The following is an 18,479-nucleotide window of genomic DNA, read 5'->3' as shown; positions in this document are numbered from 1 at the left end:
GTCTTAAATGAGAGATCTAATTCAAGCTGACAGGGAAGCTGGATGAGAGAGTCGTCCCTTAGTGGGTATTTGTCATCTCCTGTGAATGCTGATGTTAGAACATGTGCTCACACAAGGCTAAGATGCGAGCTTTCAAGGTCAGTGGGAATCTCACATGATACAACAGGAAAAGTTTGTCTAATACACTTTTATTTCAAGACTTGCTTTAAGTCTGCTGGCAGAAGTGGTTGCTAGGTGCTTTCTTGGTATTGGTTTGAATTTGCTCTAGCTTGAAGTGTGCAAGCGGGAAATGATAGTTTTGAGATGGTGAAGAAAGCAGGCTGGTTGAGCTGTTAGGCTCCTGTGTTGCCATGCTAACCATGTTAACAGCTGCTAATGGTTTCTTAAGCTGCCAGAGCAGCCTGAAGATAGATTTAACACCCAACAGACACCTGTTTTTAGCAGTTCAGCTCTGCAGGCACATGGCACAGTACTGCAGGGGTCCTGTCTGTATAAGGAACAAATAAAATGTGTTCAACAGGTTGTTTGAGAGTGGAAATTGCTGGCTTTCTATTCATATTAAGACTTTCTTGATGCAAATTAAAAAGGAAAAGCACAGTAAGAGTGAGCTTACTCTCAAGGAGATGAGCACTCTCATTTCCTGGGTTTCAGTATCCACTGCATGATGGATTTCAGGCTTTTCCAGTCACAGAACTGGAATGTGTAGTAACTACTGACTGTTCCTGGCCTCTCTTTTTGTTCTGCTGCTGTTCCGGCTCTGTTCTTTGGCATCTCCTTTCACTCTCAGTCCCTTCCCATTTCATTTACAAAGTTCTCTGTGTGTCTCATGCCTTGTGGACCATTGCAGGATGATCAGCTTTCCTTCTCAAGTCACTGTGATCTTTGCTCAGATTTATTGCTGCCCATCATTGCCCCTCTTTGTAATAAGTAGTGTGTTAGGGGGAAACGGGGAGAATCCCCTGCTGCAGGAGGTGAGTCCTGGAGAGCTGGCAAAGCTGCTGTTGAGTCACCCAGCACCAACCTCAGCCATGCCTGCAGCAAGATAGTGGGAAACCCTGAGGAGTCCCTGTGAGCCCCTCCTGATGCTCATTGCTCTCAGTTCATGAGACTGTGTGGCCCCAGCCTTGTGGCATCTGGCCACAGGAGGGATTTGAAGGATGGTTTGATGCTGGGAAGGCCAAGAGCAGGAGAGAAGTCCACCCTCATTGCTGGGCAGTGCTGGGTGTTCTTGCCTAGGTGGCCTGGGAGGTGCTGGTGGATTCATAGGAACACATGAAAGTATTTTTGTTACTTTAAGACAGAGTAATTAAATACAGTATGTACAGATCCCTCAAAATGACAGCCGCCCACAGAGCTAAAAACAGGAAATCCATTAACTTCATTATTTAAAAAATAAAATAAAAATCTTCCCAACTGATTCCTCTGTCACTTAAAGTTCTGCAAGGAAGGAGGGCTAATTTAACGCTGCATTAACTCACTGTTATCACCCTCCTGTTACCTAAGTAGTTTCTAATGACTACCCTGGAGAGCACTTGGAAGCTTTTAAAAGTTTTTATGCTAAATTTTTTTTTTTCCGTGTGGTTTATACTTTTAAGAACAAAAGTTATTGATAACATTTTTCCAAATCTTCCAGCAACATTGAAAACTATTCTGTTGCCTGCAGAAACATGAAGCATCTCCACTCTGTGATCTGTGGCAAGCAACACTTCCAAAACACTTCGTACCCATGGTGTTCTGAGAAATGAATGGGGCAGAGTTTGGCTGTGGGATGCTGGTGCATGCCTTGGGTTTGGGGTGTTTGCAGCATGTCTGGGGCAGGAGCAGGACTGTCTGCCCTCACGCGGGATGAGATGCCCAAGGATTGTCCTGCAGCCCTCTGAGCCTGGGCTGTCACAGCTCTGAAAAGAGACCCCAGGGGACGGGTGGCTGGGAGAGCTCATTCTTTGTTCTGAGGGCTTTAAGTGAAAGGCACCACCAGACTGAGAAGCAATAAATCATTTTCTTTCCTCATTGTCTTTTCTTCAGAACTGTGGTGGACTGTTTTTTTTTCCTTTTTTAATCATCTTTCCTCCTTTCTTCATCCTGGTTAAGATGGGCTTCTGAGGTCAGCATCTTTTGCACTTGGGTTTTTTTGGGGGCAGGAGAGCAACTACAGAATGAAGGGGTTCTTTTTGCTCTGCCGTGTTGCACTATAGCGAAGGGGATGCAGGGATGGCTGCCTGGAGCTGGAGTTTCACTGCCTGGGACACATCCATGTGCATGGGATTTCAGAGAATTTTAAAGGAAAACACAGTGTTTTAAAGGAAAACACAGGTAGTGGTAATGAGCTGGCTTTTCAGAGCTTTGAGTTGCAAGCTGTGATTTTGGAAAATGCCTGTGTATGAATGTGCATGCAGTTTTGATGCCCTGAATGTGGCTGGAAGACCTAAATTAAGTTAAAGCTGAGCCTTGTGTGTATGCTCTGCTGCTGATGGAGGAGATCCAGGGCGGCTCTGTGATATTACCAGCAGGTTTTCCATGTTTATAGAGTGGCTTTGTAACTGTGGAGAGATGCGGTGTATCTATTAGGCATTGCCAGTGAACTTTTTCATAGGGAGCCCTGAGAAACCTTTTAAGCCTGACATAAACTTCAATGTTTCTTCTGAGCACTTTTTGTGACTCAGTTTTTCAGTGGTGGTTGGAAAGCCAGAGAGCAAGGGGACAGAGCCTGTGCTCCTTTGGTATATCTGTAGTCCTTCTGGAGAAAGAGAAATGACCACAGAGAAGGCAGATTGAGGGACAGAGCTCACAGTGCCATGCACAGCATGAACAACGGTAGTGTGAACTTCTGCACAGAAAGTTAGAGCGATTCTCTGAACATCTGCTGCATCTCCAGGGCTTCCTTCTTGCAGCCCAAGCTCTCGGCATTGAACCGTACATGCTCTGCCTTATACAGCACTGCTCCTGTGGCTTTCTGCTCCATCCTCTCCAGGGCTTTGGTGGTGGTGTTCTTCTCTGTGTGTTGAGAAGGGCATGTTCAGCAGGTGGGAGTCGAGCCATGTGGAGGGAGCCCTGTGTGACAGCCAAACCCAGCTGGAACTGGTGATAATGGCGTGATGGGTTTTAGTGTGGATGGTATTGCACAATAAAGGTTAAAATGGCATTTGGCTGACATTTGTAATTAGCACTTTAACTTGTTAGAGGGCCTATCGGCGAAGCAGTTCGAAATGATGCAGCTCTTCAAAGTTAGCTAATATTTGTCAGCCTGTTTTTTTGCATTCCTTCCTTGTCTCTGTGCTCCTGCAAATGGGAGGTCGGGAGTGGATGGGAGACAGGAGAAGCACCAACAAGGAGGATCCTGGGGATGAGCGGTGTGGGAGCAGCCCGAGGGGTGCCCTGCTCAGTGCTGGGCACAGCTCTGCCCTGTTGGTTGAGCTGCTCGTGGTTGTTGCACGTGCCATCCTTAATCAGAATATCCTGAAGCCGTCAGCCAAACCCATGCCGTGTTCAACAGGTGTTTTAATGCTGCAGCGTAAATTATATCATACTAAATTTCAGGGAGGTAGGGAGGAGAGACTCAGGAGCAGTTAATCTAATTCCAGCCTAAGTCAGTATTGGGTATCTTCCTTGCTTTGACTGCCAGTGAGTGTGACACCCAATATTCATTGGGGACAGCTGCGCTGTGCGGCTCTGCTGTGTGCTGGCTGCAAAGAGAGCCATAAAATGTGTGTACATGGCAGGAGCATTTGGCTGTGCTGTGCAGGCACGGCCTCTATAAATTGTGTGCAGATATGTACACACAAAGAGAAGCAGTTTGCTGTTATGGGTGTTTTTTGTCATCATGCGTAAAATGGTAAATTATAAAGGTGACAATTGGAAACCCTAATGATACAGTGCTATATAATCTGTGTTCCACTAGAAATAATACTCTCTATAGGGAGATAACGGTGCTGCTTTGGACTTTTCTGGTGCCCATTCATACCAAATTACCTTTTATTTTTACATGTTAAGTACCAATAAGGTTTTGTACAGTGCATGATGCGCTCCTGCCAGAGTGTTTGCTGTCCTGGGGATCGGGGTGAGGCTCCTCTTGTGGTTTCTCTTCCTCCCTGCTGTCCTCCTGTCCCCATCTCCCCTCCCCAGCGCAGCCCTCCGAAAATGCCAGAGGATGGATTTATGCTGCATCAAGTTAGGAGCATGGAACAAACATTCGAAACGCGTGTGAGGCAAATGCAGCCACCATTGGCAGTTTAGTTTGTTTCTTTTTTTTTTTTTTTTTCCCTGAAGAGAAAAAAAAAAAATTGGCTCCCTCTCCTGCTGTGCTGGAGATAACAATGGCACATTGTGCCGCGCTGCAGCTGCTGAAATTTGACTAGATCCAACTGAAGAAAACAGGAGCAGGTGGGTCAACAACGTGACCCCTTCGTTCCCAGCAGTATCAGTGTGCGCCAGGGCCAGAGGGACGGGGCCAAGGTGAGCCCTGATTTCAGCCCCGCATCAGTGGGGCATTGGTTTGGGCTTTGGGTGTGAGCTGCCTTGTTGCCTTTCAGAGATGACTTCAGTGCCTGTAAGTGCTGTGGGCTTTGCTGCTGCTTGTAAAATGGGTTTTACTCTGCTCAGCATGGTTCATTGGTGTCTCTTCAGTACTGGTGCCTGGATCCCGTGCTGTGCCAGTGTCTGGTTTATGCTGCTCCATTTAAGTGCCCAGTGTGTGCCTTCTGCTCCCCAAAGCATGGCATTATTTGGATTTCATAATAACGATGGTTTTTTTTCACCTAGGTCTTCACAGGTTAGAGAAATGAATTCTTTATAGAATGAGGGATGACGGTCTCAAGTTGAGTTAAGAGTGAGTGGATGTTAGGAAAAAAGAGTCCCTGCCCAGGGAGGCGGGGAGGTCACTGTTCCTGGAGGTCATCAAGTGGAGAGGTGGCACTGAGAGACGTGGTCAGTGGGCATGGTGGGATGGGGTGGCGTTGGACTTCTCCTGTGGACATCTCTGTCAAGACTTGGAGATTCCTTGTAGGCTCTGCTGTGACTGGGGTTCAAGAAATGGAGTTCAAAGGTGGCAATGTGCAAACTGCAACAGCACTCAGCAGCAGCTGTGCATGCAGTGATGGTGAGCAGCATGCTTGGTTGCCCTTGGAGGTCTTCATGGCTTAACTATAAGTTTTGGTAGAAAACAAAGTGCTCATAGCTGCTGGGATAATCCTACCATCACAGGGACGTGTATTGCTTGCGGAATGGCATCAAACACTGTTTTACTTGCACGTGATTATGGCTGTAAGAATAACAAGCTGCAGCCATTCCTGAGTCCCTGCTAAAAACGGCTCACATTTGTTGAATGTTTTCCTCTGTCTGAGCTGAAGGCTTAGAGAGCAGTTGGTGATTCTAAGCTAAAACACAGCAGAAGTAGGAGAGGGACTTCAGGGGAGAGTGGAAGAAATGGTGCTGTGCAGGGGGATGCAGCCAGGATTGAGGATGCATACTGGGGAGAGATGAGGGCCAGCTTGGTCTCAGTGTGCGAAGTGAAGCAGGAAGGGAAAATGTAATATTGAGGGGCAGTGACAGAAGAGGGGAAGCTGTGAAAGGGATGAGGAGTAGCAGTGGATGGGTGGCTGCAAGGCTGGAGCAGTGTGGGCAAGGGTCTGCAGGCTGGGAGGGGAGGGATGGAGGCTGTGGAGGAGCCAGGGCAGGCGTGTGGCTGCTCCGTGTGTGCTGGCATGGGAAATCAATCCCTGTGACCACACTGCCAGCAGTGGATCTGAGTGCATCAGGAAGAGGATTGTTAATAAATCAGAGACTCTTGGTGCCTATCTGCGTCCTAGTCTTGTTTTTTAGCAGGAGCTTGGTGGAATCTGATACGGCAGTCAACAGCAGAGTAAAGCATAGCACAATGCTAAAGCTCCATCTGCAGAAGCAAATCTGCCCGTTGCTGTTGATGGGCACAGAGAAATTGAAGATGAATGGGATTTAGCTGCAAGTGGAGGAGGTTTAGATGGAGGTGTCTGCAGCAGTGGTGCTGTGACCGTGCTTTGCCTTTGGCAAAGCAGCAAAACCCTGCTTGGTGCCAGCTCAGCTGTGCCCACTGCCAGCCTGCATTGCCAGCAGAGGGTCTGCAGCCCCCACCAGCAACTGGAGCCTGGCTCACTGCGGGACCACAGTGCTCACCTCCCTGCTGGCATCACAGCACAGCACAGCACAGCACTGTGCCATGTGGCAGTGCCAGGCCCCCAGCTCGTTGCTTTGGGGCACAAAGCACAGGTGTAGGCTGAACTTCATGGTGCCTGGAGGCTGCTGCCTAGCAGGATGGCTGTGGCTTTGCTTTGCATGCGTGAATCCTGAATTTAGGGTGTGACCCACACTGTGTGCTGCTCTGTCCTTTGGTGCGCTTCTCCATGCCTGCAAACACCTTCCTGGGAGTTGTGATGAAAAATTAAACAGAAAAAACTGCATTTGTGTGCAGGTCAGAGGCTGCTGGAGATGCCATCCTCGCTGTCCTGCACACACAGTGGTGTCTGCTAGGAGTACAGCATTAACATATGAAAGCACAGCCAACAGTGGGTTCTTGTATGGGCAGAAGTGCAAAGCTGCGGTGCCAGTTCGATCCACAACTGCTGTCTGCAGCCGGGCTGGGTAACAATTAACCTTTCACTTCATGTGTCAGCCATTGCCTTCCTGGTGCAGCTGCTTTTAACAATGCACGTCGCTTCTCCTCCCAGCAGTGCTGGCTTTGGCACTTGGAGGGTCTGTTTGAGGAAGCGCAGGATGGATGGAGGAAGAACGGTGTTTCCTTAAATCAAAATGTAATTAAAAATTAACTTTGTGTATATTAAATGAGATTCCACTACTGCTGCTTCTGATATTTTAAAGTGAGCTCAGCGTAGTTTTTGCTTGCATGATAAAAGCATGTCATTTTCCTGGGTCACTTTTCACATTGCATATCTTTGCTTCATAACAACCCATGCATTTGCTTTGTGCTGAGTGAAGTAACCATGTAAACAGCACAAGTGTTGGCATATGCAGCAGAACCCAAAGCAGCACACGAAGATAACAGTGTTGGGTACTAGAGATAGAGCTGCAGGGAAATGCATTTACAGGGGTGTATTTTTCTGAAGCTCACGTTCTTGTGTAAAGCACCTTGATTTCATGTAGGTAGGTCAGTGTGTGATGTGCACACGAGGGCAGAGCTGGGAGCCACCTTCCCTTGGGTTGTGTTTCAGAAGGGTTTTTTGCACTTGTGAATTAAAAATTGGTGGCATGATAACTTACAAGATTTCTACAGCAAATATTCTCCTTTTCATTTCTCTGCAGGATGGGAGTCGCAGCTCCTGGAGACTGGTTTCCTGGGGATGTTCCTCTGCCCACTCTGGACCCTGTCCCGGCTGCCCCGTTCCACACCTCCATCCAGCATCGTCATCTGGGGCTTCCGCTGGCTGATCTTCAGGATCATGCTGGGAGCAGTGAGTGGAGCTCTATGGTTGGGCTTTTGGGTTTTGTCTTTGGGTTGTTTTATTGTTGTTGGTTTTGTTTGTTTGTTTGTTTTTGCTGAGGTGGCAGCAATGGGAACGTCTGATCCCATGAGGAAGCTGTACCTGGGGCAGAGCACTGCAGTCCTCCAGTTCAAGACTTTTCTTGTTAGAAGGAAGGGGCTTGGAGTAGGAAATGCTTCTTGCTCTGTTTCGCAGAGTCATTATTGTTAGTGCTTATTTAAAGAAAGACAAACATGTGCTTACTCCTGTGCATCGATATGTTGGTGCTGCTCTTGGGATTGGCTCTTTCAAAGGAAGTGAAGCTGAAGGCCATTGTGGCTCTTTGATAAGATGCTTGGGAATGCAGCGGGTAATTCCCAGGAGCTTTATGCTGAGTTATTTTTTTTTTTCTTTGTGTGTGCTTTACTGAAATGTCATTCTTTGCTCCGTGATTTCAAAGAGAACAATTGCTGCGTTACTGTCCAAGTGCCAGTGGAAATTCCCAAGTCACTTGTAAAAGAATCCATCAGGAACTGACACATCCTTGTTAAATTGGAGGTGTGGCAGAGCATTACCCCGTGATCTGGAGCTGAGCAGTGGGCGCTTCAAAACATCCTCAGATTTTCATTTAGGATCATTGTAGAAGTGTTTCAGGCAGTAGAACATCCCTGGGTCTCTTTTCTCTGAAGCCCTTCTCTCAGCCCAGCTCTTGAAGTGCTTGAATCTGTAGTCAAATTCAATAAGCTCTTAATTATCCCTCTCTTCTTAATAATAAGAACAAAGGATGTTTGAAGGGAACAGTGATAACCAAGGGAAGCACAGTGTATGGTCTGCAGGCGGCATATGCATCCATATTTCTTAACTGAAATTTCTGGTCCTCTCTTTTGTGCAGAAAATGATGGGCACTTTTGGTAGCTGTGTGCTGTGGTGTCTTCATTGTGTTTTTGAGGGCACAAAAGCTGTTGTAGTTGTTACTGCAGACCCAAAGTGCACCAACAGGATGGCTGCCCTTAGTGATGCTCCTGGGGACTCATGTTGTGGGGGAGATGGGGTAGGGAGGGGGGAATGGGCAGGGAATTGGGGGAGAGGGGCCCACCCTGAAGGACCCTCTGCAGTGGTTTGAGTGGGGCTGAGGGGTCCCCATCCTGCAAAGTAAGATCCCTTAAGGTGACCTGATACTCCTGAAATGGTGAAATCCTGAGTGTAAGTTACTCAAATGCAGGTTGTTTTTTCCTCACTGTGGGTGTAATATTTGGTCTGTTTATCAGCAGTGGTGAAAATAATAGGGTTGCAGAAGTTTCCATCTCAGGCAGAGGATGTCTGGTTCCTGTGGCCTCAGTGCTCCTCAACTGTGGCACTGATTATAGAAAGAACTGATGCTCTGAACATAAGGAATTGCAGCTGAATTACGTTGTGTTACTACCAAGTTTGTATCCTACTTTCCTTACAAAATGAGACTGTACTTTGCTCTTTCTAATTGTAATATATATTCTGAACTATGGGACAGGCTTGTTGTAGTGGAAAATCGTGCTCATGAAGTCTGTGTTTCCGTTATCTCTGTGCTGCTCCCCAGTAATAAATCTGCAGTTATTTTGGAGAGGGCACTCTGCAGTCAGTGCTGCCCCTCAAGTCCTTTGTGTGTGCTGGTTGCTGGTATGGCACTAACAGGCATGGGAGAGGAAAACATGGAAAGGTCATTAAAGGGGGATCTATACAAGCAAGTGGAAATCAGTGATTGATGGTATCTTTAATGTTTCGGGGCCCAAACACGTGTACGTTTCCTTCTCAGATGGTGTAATGATGCTTGCAGGCACTGGGACGAGAGTTTAATGCGTGAAACCCAAGCATCCTCCTGCAGTGCAGGTGCACCTGCTCCAAGGCAATCTTTGATTTCTTCACTAATCTGAGCAGGGGTTGAAACATGTGCACAAATGCAGCCTGAAGGAGGGTTCCCAGGGGTGAGATTGGTGGGGATTGTGTCTCACACAGGAAGTTTGGCTTTTCCTGCACCGGTGCCCTGGGGGCTGCTGAGCAGGCTGGGCATGGATTTCCCTGCAAAATGCCATCTTCCAGCTTGCAGCCCTCCCTTGGGCTGGCTTTGTTCCTCCCTCCCTGTGCTGGTGGGTGGGTGAGCAATGCTGTGTGCAGCATCTGAAACGTGCTGGCCTGTCTGGCTTTGGCAGTGTGATGGACCCCAGGAAAGGACTTCAGTTTCCCATCCCATCGCTCTCTTTTTCTGAAGTCAGCTCCTGTATCAGGAACAGGAGAGGAGTGTGCATTTCACATTTCAGCCCCCTCCCGCCCCCTTTTTTCTTTCCCCATTCAATGCATCATGTTTAGGAACTCTTTCCATTCAGAATTCTAGCAACCAGCACATTAAAACACTTGGGATTTCTACCAGAGTAAATGCCAATATGCCTACACTTATTTCAGCCCATCCAAAGGAACAGACCAAGCCCAATAGCTGCTGGATGCCAAATCCAACTGTAAGGACACAGGCTGGATCTGAAAGACTTTCACCCAACCCAAATTGGCATGACTGTTGTCATCGTTGCCCCCAGGGAACATCCATCATCCCCTTGAAACCTTCCCATATCCTACCACCCCGCACCCTTGTTTACAACCTGCTAGTTGAGAACCACTGCAGCAGAAATCTGCTTTTATACTTCTGACCACAGAAACCCACAGAGCTGGTGGGAGCCTTGTGGAGCTGTTCTGTTGCCTTAAAGCAACCCAGGGCGGAAGCAGCCCTGAGTTTTCTGGAGAAGCCTTCAGGGCAGGTCTTGCTGCACCATGCCTGACTTCCAGCTGGGCTTCATTAAGAGAGATGAGAGGTAAAATCATCCCTTCTGCCTTTCTGTGCAAGGAGTGGGTTCAGGCTCTGCTGCTGGAGTTTGATTGGCAGCAAGTGCTGGGCTGATCTCAAATATTGCTGGCTTTTTAAAAGGCATAATTATGTGATTCAATCTATATGTTTGATTTTTCCTAATAATCCATTAGTGCAGGATGTAAAGACGGATGCTTCTTAGGAACGTGTAGAGGCAAAAGAATAGCAGTCCCTTTGTGCGAGTGAGCAGCGTGGTAGGAAATAAGTGGTGCAAACAGATTCGTGCTGCTAATTTGTCTCAGAAGTGCTGTGTGACTCGAAATCCTCATCTTGGTGTGGCTGTGCTCTGATGGCTCGAGGCAAGCAAGCAGAGCAGGGCAGTGTTGCCCCTGTCCTCACCTCCCAGCATTTCAAGGCCAAGGCACTATGTGAGGCTGCGGGCTTTTTGATGAGCAAGTTTTGTTTTTGTTTTTTCTCTCACAGGCGGCAGAGTTGCTGGTGCACCTGCACAGCCCTGAGTTGATGCATGCCCACCAGCACAGCACGCTGCTGGGATGTCGTGCAGCTCCTCGAGCCAGAAAAGCCATCAGGGATTTAATCTGTAAGCTGTAAAATTGTTTCTTCGTTAGTTGGAGTGTCAGGGAAAGGCTGCATGTGTGCACGCTTGCTCAGATATGTGAGAACTCAATTTTCAGCAGCACCTGTGTGTGTAGCTATAGTAACACTGATACATGCTGGTAACTGCAGAAACGTGTGTGGAGGGATGGAGGTGATGGACCGTGGGCCATACAGATCTGTAGTGGAGGCTGATGCCTTCAGTGCAACTTGTGGCTTCAGTGATGTTTACCTTGGTTATTCCCAAGAGTTGTCTCTGTTCATTACACGTCACTTGTCAAGCCTTACAGCAGAGGTTTGCTGCTGTCAGAGGCAGTGTGCCTGAATTTAGGTGGATTTTCATAATCTCCAACTAAAGCAGCTCCTGCACCTCTTCCCTCCCAGCCTTTTTCTTTGGTGGATGCTGACATGGAGCGTGCAGTTCCCTGTGTTACATACAGCCAAGCTTGTGACTGCTGTGCTGTAGCACCAATCCCATCCAGATGTGTGCTCTGAACAAGTGTCAGTGTGGATATGGCAGAACAGTGTCCAGTGCCCCAAGGTCCTCACTTCTTCTTCCTGCTGTTTCATGGCAACACCAACCCCGACAGATTGCACTGGACTTGGGTCTGCTGTCAGATCCCAGTCCTTGGGCAGCTACAGAGCAGAGCTGGTGTGATCTTGGGGCTGTTCTCCCATTGCTGCAGTCAGGAGATGCGGGCACTCCGTGAGCAGTGACCCTTCATAGACACAAAGCAAGGTGAGCCCATGCACATGCAGCAGCTTCATTGCACTGTTAATGGCTTTTTCACAGGGCTTTCTAATATACATTTTACTTTCCATCAGCATCAGCCTGCAGTGCTCAATGTCAGAGAGCACACGGTGCTGCTGAGATGCTCATGTTAGGACTAATTGGGTGCTGTTTGCAGAGCTTGGTGATGTTCTGTGCAAATGATTATCAGCACTGGAAATGTGGTGAGGTGTAACGGCATGTTGGGAAGCTGGGAGTAAATGGGGAATTAAGGTGGAGCTGCGTCTTGCAAAGGATCACAGACATATGGAATAAGTTACTGGGGAAGGTGGCTGGAGCAGAGCATAAGTGAGTCTGAGACATCTTGATTAGTTTCTGGAGGAAGGGATTGAAGAGTGTAGTGGAAAAGCAGGGAAACAGGATTTAAAGCACATTACCACTTTAATTTAAAAGTGCCCAAAGCAAGGAAATTCAGATTTAAAGCTGCCAATCCATCACTGGTGCACGCAGGTGTTGGAGCTGGGGTCTGTGTGCAGATGGGTCGGGGCCATGCAGGCTCAGCCCCCCAGAGTGGGGCAGAACCTTTGGGGCAGTTTTAGGAGTAGTCTCAGCTTTGCCCCAGGACTTAAATGTACATGATGCACACCCAGCAAAGTCCCATCCTTTTGTCACAGAAGCTGCCGTGTCCCATGTCCTTGATGCCCTCCTCAGGATCCCTTGCACCATTCTGGGAATGCTCCTGGCCGAAAGCACCGCGCTTCACCATCTCCAGGAGCATCCCAGTGCCCAGGGATGGGGTGACACAGGGAAGGGTTTCTTTTCTTCCCTCACCTTGTATTTGAGAGCCTTTCATAGGGAGCTGTTGCCACCATGCAACATTACAGACGTGTGAACACAGGCAGAAATCTGTCATTTGTGGGATTCCTGTCCCTTCTTGCTGCTGCCTGCTGGATCGATGCTCATCCTTTCCCCAGCGCTGTGGTGCAATCAGCCTGCACCAAAACGACCATAAGGTCCAGTGTTGCTCTTTGCTCATCAGAGCAGTGTCTCCTGGGCAGCTCAGACCCTTGGGCTGCAGAGCAGAGCCATCCTGAGGATTTCCTGGCACAAAGTAATGTAAATCCTTCTGTGTTTCAAGTGCACACACAAGGTATTTTCCCTGTATAGAGGAGGGGAGAAAGATCGTTTAAGGCAGGGAGTCTTAGGGAAGAAATGGTGCCAAAAGGTTTATAATAACGAGCAATAAATTCTTCCCGTAAATTCTCATCTGTTTCCTGCTGAGTGTTGCCCATCCTTCGCACTGAGATGTGCTTTCAGAGGAAAGGGATCCCTTATCTCCAGATTATGAGGGCGCCGTTCGCTATCGCAACTCTTACATTTCATTTTATTTTTCACAGTTAGACCGAGGGCTTTTTAACCCACTGCAGCAGCTTATTGCAGAAACAGAGTGGTTTGTGTTGATCTCTTTGCATTTCTCTTGTTTTTGCCCGGATTCCTCGAAAAGTGTCATAACGTGGGTGGCATTTTAAAGGTTACTGGAAAGGGTGGGGATGTGATTAGCTAATAAGGGAGATGAACTTTCTGGCAGAAGTAATGAAGACTTTGAAGAAAACAGAATCTGGATGCCTGTGGTAAAATTGCATTAGATGTAATGAAATAAAAGTTGGAATTTAGGAGATCTTTGTAAATAAAGAGGAAAAAAAAAAAAAAAAGAAGAATCAAACGGATGTAGTTGTCATCTCAGTGACAAGCGTGCCCTGATCCTGGGCATTATGGCTCTGAAATTGAGAATAATTATTCTAATTTGTTTTATTACATTAGCGTGGGTAGGAGGGAAGAAAGGGAGCTTTCTTTTATGGCTTTCTCATTATTCAGAGGAAGGGCCAGACTCCTGACTCGGGCGCTGGGGCTTCATGGGAATTTTTGGAAAATGATGTCTGCAATGTTCTGACCTTTGCCGTCCCAGCTGCAGCCTCCTCCTCTCTGCAGGGATCCCACACTTGACTCCTTAGCAACCTCCTTTGTGCTTCTGATCTCTCTCCATTTGTCTAGTAATAGCCCTTGGCAGGAAGACGTGTTGTTCCTTCAGTGCCTCTAAAAGGCATGGAGCCGTTAATGCCAAGGACTTTTCAGAACCCCTTTCACCCACTGCTTACAGCTCGTCTTCAAAGTCAATCAAACGCTGCTGCAGCCGTGCTGCTTTCTCTAAGGGTCTTTCTGATAGCAGAGGGGAAAAAGCAACAGCAAACAGAGCAGGAGCCCACGCCGGGTGACTTCTCTTCCAGAAACACACCAGAAACACTCCATTGGGATGCTGTGCCTTCAGTGACTCCAGTTTACCTGTGACAGGCATCAAAAACTTCACACGCAGAGCATCATCTGTTTGTCTCATTGCACTGTCCATTTGCTCACGTGCACTCTGCTCACTTTGTGCAGGAATTGAGTTCCCACTCAGCACTGTTGTGCTCTCAGGTCTCCCAGTCTGCATGGAGCTGCCCCACGCCTGGGACTGGCTCTGTGCATAGCAGCAGCCCTGTGCTCACTCACAGGTGGGCTGTGTAATTGGCTGTGGGGCATTGGAACAGGCAGCCCAGGGAGGTGATGGGGTTTCTGTCCCTGAGAACACGGAGATGTGACACTTAGGGACATGGTGGGATTGGGGTTGGACTTGGTGATCTGAGAGTTTTCCAGCCATAATGGTTCTGTGATTCTAAATGTGGAGCCCTGTCCTGTAGTAGCTTGCTGATGTTGGGAAGTCCATCACCTCTAACCTCAGTGGTGCTGGCAGAGCAAAGCTATAAACACCAGTGCCACCTGAGGAGCACATGCTTGTCATTCTCTGGCTAAGGAAGTGCTGTTCCAGCCCGTTGTTTCTCTCCTTGCATGGAAGAAACAGGAGGGATTTGAATGACCAGCTGCTAATTTAAGGAGAGGTTGGTAGGAGCATCAGCTACCAGCTCTTTTCAGAGCCTTTACCTTGCTGTTCTCAGAGTTGTAGAAGAGGGTTTCCTAAAAGCCTAATACCTGTGTCACATCCTCGGTGTGTGGCATTTCTAAAAGCAAAGAAGGGGCTCTGTATGCAGAGCAAAATCTCAGCAGGCGTGCAGTGCTCTCGTGTCGGATCCCGAGATGGAGAGCTGTGTCTGCCATGGAGCAGAGTTGCTTTGAGGCATTGGCTTTGGAACGTCTCTTCTTCTTCCGTAAGTTTGGGGTCTAAATTACAACTGGTTTGTCTTCAAAATGGGTTTGTATAGATTTGGATTTCAAAGAAGTGGAAGCCACGTTATCTGTGGGTAGGATGGAGCATGGGTTGGTGGGCAGTTGTGTGAGATGTGAGGTGCTCTACTGGATTTTCTCTGGGAGCAATCAATATTGCAAGAAAAACTAAAATCCCAGAACTGAGGGTCGTCCTCTGAGATATTTTCCTTTTTCAGCCGGCATTTGAATCGTGAAGTCACAGAATGGAGGTCTTTGGGTGGACTCTAAATTTATAACTCTGGTGCCCCATTCCCCGCCGCATCAATGCAGGGGTTGCAGACATAGCTGCAGTCACCAGGCTCTTTCTCTTGCCGTGCTATTGGTCTGTCTGTACCATTTTTTTTATTTTTTTTTTTTTCAGAATTAATTTTGGGCTGAAAAAGTCTCAAAGAGCGCTTTGTTCCTCATTGACACTCACTCCAGGGAAAAAAGGGGGGGAAAAAAAAAAAGAAAAAAAGGAAAAAAACCGTGGAAAATCTGACATCTGCATTGTAGAGAAAAAATCAATAGATAGGGAGGAATATAATTATCCCCCACTCCTGAAAGAATTTTTAAAATATTTTTTGTAACAGTGACTCATATCGGCTTAGTGCTTGAATGACATTTTAATTATTTCAGCTTTTTTTTTCATTTTGAATCACCAAAGTGCAGCAGCCGGAGAGGGGTGCAGCAGGGCAGAGCTGTCTGTGGGGTGGGTTATGGGATGGAAGGGGCTGCCTGTTGTTGCTGGCATCTGTCCTGGCACTGCCGAAGAGCCCAGTGCTCAAAGGCAGCCGTGCAGCACGGAGCTGTGCAAAGCATCCATTGCCTGGTGCGTTTAATTAGGAGAGGATCGGCTCGTTAGGAGGAGGATTGAAAGAGTGAATGCAGGAGGGAGCAGGGAGCCACATGCTGCTGAGGGATGCACTGCACGGTTGTGTGCACGTCCCATGTTGGTGGTAATGTGGAGTTTGTGTCGATTATGTCTGCAAGTGGGGGAAGAGAAGGGCAGATGGGATCACTCCTCTATCTGTGTCGTGTTCTGCTCCTTCAGAAGCTGTCCAATTTGACCAGCAGAGCCTGCTGCGAGGTGGGCAGCAGCCTTGCTTGTAATGGGTGGGAAAACTGTTGGTAAACTTCTTCTCTATGGCTTAATTTCCTCAGAAATCCTTTTTGTTGTGTATTCTGCCGGTGATGGGGAATAAGAAGAGGTGTGTGAAGTGTTCAATGAAGTGAGACTGGAATTGATGCGTTGGGAGCAAAGTGTGCTGATTTGGATTTCCACTCCCAAAGTGCCCTGGCTGCCAGTTGGCAAACTTAGCAAATGTGTTCGACCATCCACACAGATGGGGTCTATAGAATGCATTGGGTCTGAAATAGTGTACTGGTCATAAATAACAAGGTTACAGTTTACAGGAGGCTTATTGACTTTCATGCACTGAACCAGGTAGATGTTATGCTGGTCAGTCCAAGTCCTGCATCAGGCTGGCACCAGCATGGATTTATTCAACATGGGTTCTGCTAAGAATTTCTTGGGCAAGATGTTTTTTCTATTATTATAGAATCAAAGAGTGGTGTGAGTTGGGAGAGAGCTCTAAAGGCCATCAGGTCCCACTCCCTGCAGGGACACCAGCAGCTCCATCAGTGCTCAGAGCCCCGTCCAGCCTGACTGTGGGTTTGTGCAGGGATGGGACAGGACAGCAGGGTGATGATTCTGGTGATTAAAGCCATAAATAATAATAATAATAATAAAAAGGCATTTCATTTGATACTATTAATGTAAGTAGTAATAATAAGAAGTCTTAAATGCAGTTTTCCTTCAAGATGTGATGCACCTGGATTGCACAGCCAGGGCTGTGGTAGGGGCAGGTGCTGCGGCTGCGCAGTAAATCAGCGATGGGATCTCAGCTCCCCCTTCCTGGGCCTTGCTGCTGCTCAGAGGGGCTGTGCAGCCCCGTCCCATTGGTATGAATTTAATAATTCTAGTTAGAACTGGATTGAAAGCAAGGCCACAGGGCCGAAAGGGCAATTGCTGGTTCAGTTCACCACCTGTTTCCTTCCCTTTGGCTTCTATTTAATTTGTATCACTGAAATACCTTTCTCTTCTGATACAGAGGGCTTTGAAAGTGCCTGCACCCACCCCCAGTGTGCAAACAGAGCAGTGTTTCTGCGGGTGTCCTCCTGTGCTGGGGCTGTTGGTGAGCGTGCATTCACCTCCAGCACTGGGGAAAGCAAGGCAGCTTTGAACGCTGTGTCCCTGCCCTCCAGCACAACGTACCCCTTTTTATTTAATCCGATGGGAAAACTCAAAAATGTTTTGGAAATCATTACTTCTTCCCCACTAGGTTCCCATCCCATGTCAAAATAGGTGCAGAAATTCAAGTTTTTAGATAAAGCTCTGCTAGCAAAATGTGGGAACTTCTAAGTGTGTCAGCTTGAAAGGAAAATCTTTATTTATTTCAGAATAATTCAGCCCACACACAGGACTGTCTTGTCAGGGGTTAACAGAGGCTGTGCAAGGAACTACTCTGCTTAGTGCCTGCCTGTGAGCATGGATGGCTCCAGCCACAAGTAATTAGTGCAGAGCTAATGGGTCAGTGCTTGTGCTGTGTCAAAATATATGTGGTATCTGGGGATGCTGGAACAGCGTGGGGGAAAATTAAAGCTGGGAGGATAGAAGGGGACGTGATGCTGAATTTGGCTTTGGTGGAGCTGGTATGCCATAAGAGTTTTTCCTCATTTTTATTTAAAAAACAAACAAATAAAAAACAAGGTCTGAGATTGCTCTTAGGTTAATGGGATAGATACAGCCAAGAAGGGTTTGAGGCTACTGAGCTGTCTAAATAAATTTTCTTGTACCTTGAGGGTGTTGGACAGATCCTGCTCTCAAAAAATGGCCTCCAAGTGCTGGAGAAACCCTTTGTTAAAGTCCTGGTCTTTGTCACAGGCATTGCCTCCAATGTGCCTTAATGCACTGAGACACGAGGCTTGTTCCTAATTCAGCTCCCACCCCAATCTGACTGATCTGTGGGGCTCAATCTCAACCATGGGCTTTAGAAGCTGAATGCTTTGGGCTGCACTGAGCTGAGGAAGGGCCACTTCCCTTTTTTCCTTTTCTTTTGCTTACAGGTGGCAGCTGAAGGGGTGGGGTCTGCAGTGGGATCCCAAACTCGGCTTAGTGCCTGCCCCAGACGCTCCATGTGTGATGCTTTCAGTCTGGGTCCAAATGATAGGAGGTATCATAGGGGGTTCTCCCAGTGCTGGTGCGCCCTTATGCTGCCTGTGCCCTCAGGTTCCTTTTCCTCCTGGTCCCTGCCCTAACACAGGACAGTTGAGGTACATCAGAGATGCACAAGCCCCTGCCTGTCTGTGAGTGAGGGACAGGGCTTTTTCCCTGTACTTTGATCTGCATTATGGCAGCATAATCTGCTGCAGCTGTGGAGTTTAGGCCGGTTCATACATAGAAATCTTGAGAATGGCTTGGGAAAATTGTTAGCAGGCTGAAAGCAATCCAGCGGCTGGGAGACGCTGGCAGATGTGAGGATCCCCATCTCCTTCTCCCTCCTCCTTTGCCGCCTGAGCTCACAGAGACCTCAGGCATCCTTTTATTCCACTTTTCTCC

At 47.8% G+C, this 18,479-nt stretch overlaps 1 protein-coding gene across 2 annotated transcripts in view; it reads left to right on the top strand.

The window, feature by feature from the left end:
• The window catches only part of LMF1 (lipase maturation factor 1), a 160,077-nt gene that overhangs the window by 39,773 nt on the left and 101,825 nt on the right, over positions 1–18,479 (top strand). For both annotated transcript variants that reach the window (XM_031606895.2, XM_090151668.1), the window contains one exon: positions 7,291–7,439. In XM_031606895.2, coding sequence (XP_031462755.2) covers positions 7,291–7,439 — 149 coding nt within the window. The remainder of the gene's footprint in view (positions 1–7,290; positions 7,440–18,479) is intronic.

This window comes from Phasianus colchicus, chromosome 16 (genome assembly GCF_987193195.1).
Source record: "Phasianus colchicus chromosome 16, bPhaCol1.hap1.1, whole genome shotgun sequence".
Lineage (NCBI taxonomy): Eukaryota > Metazoa > Chordata > Aves > Galliformes > Phasianidae > Phasianus > Phasianus colchicus.
Note: the sequence above shows the minus strand (reverse complement) of the source record. Positions and strands in the feature narration are given on the sequence as shown.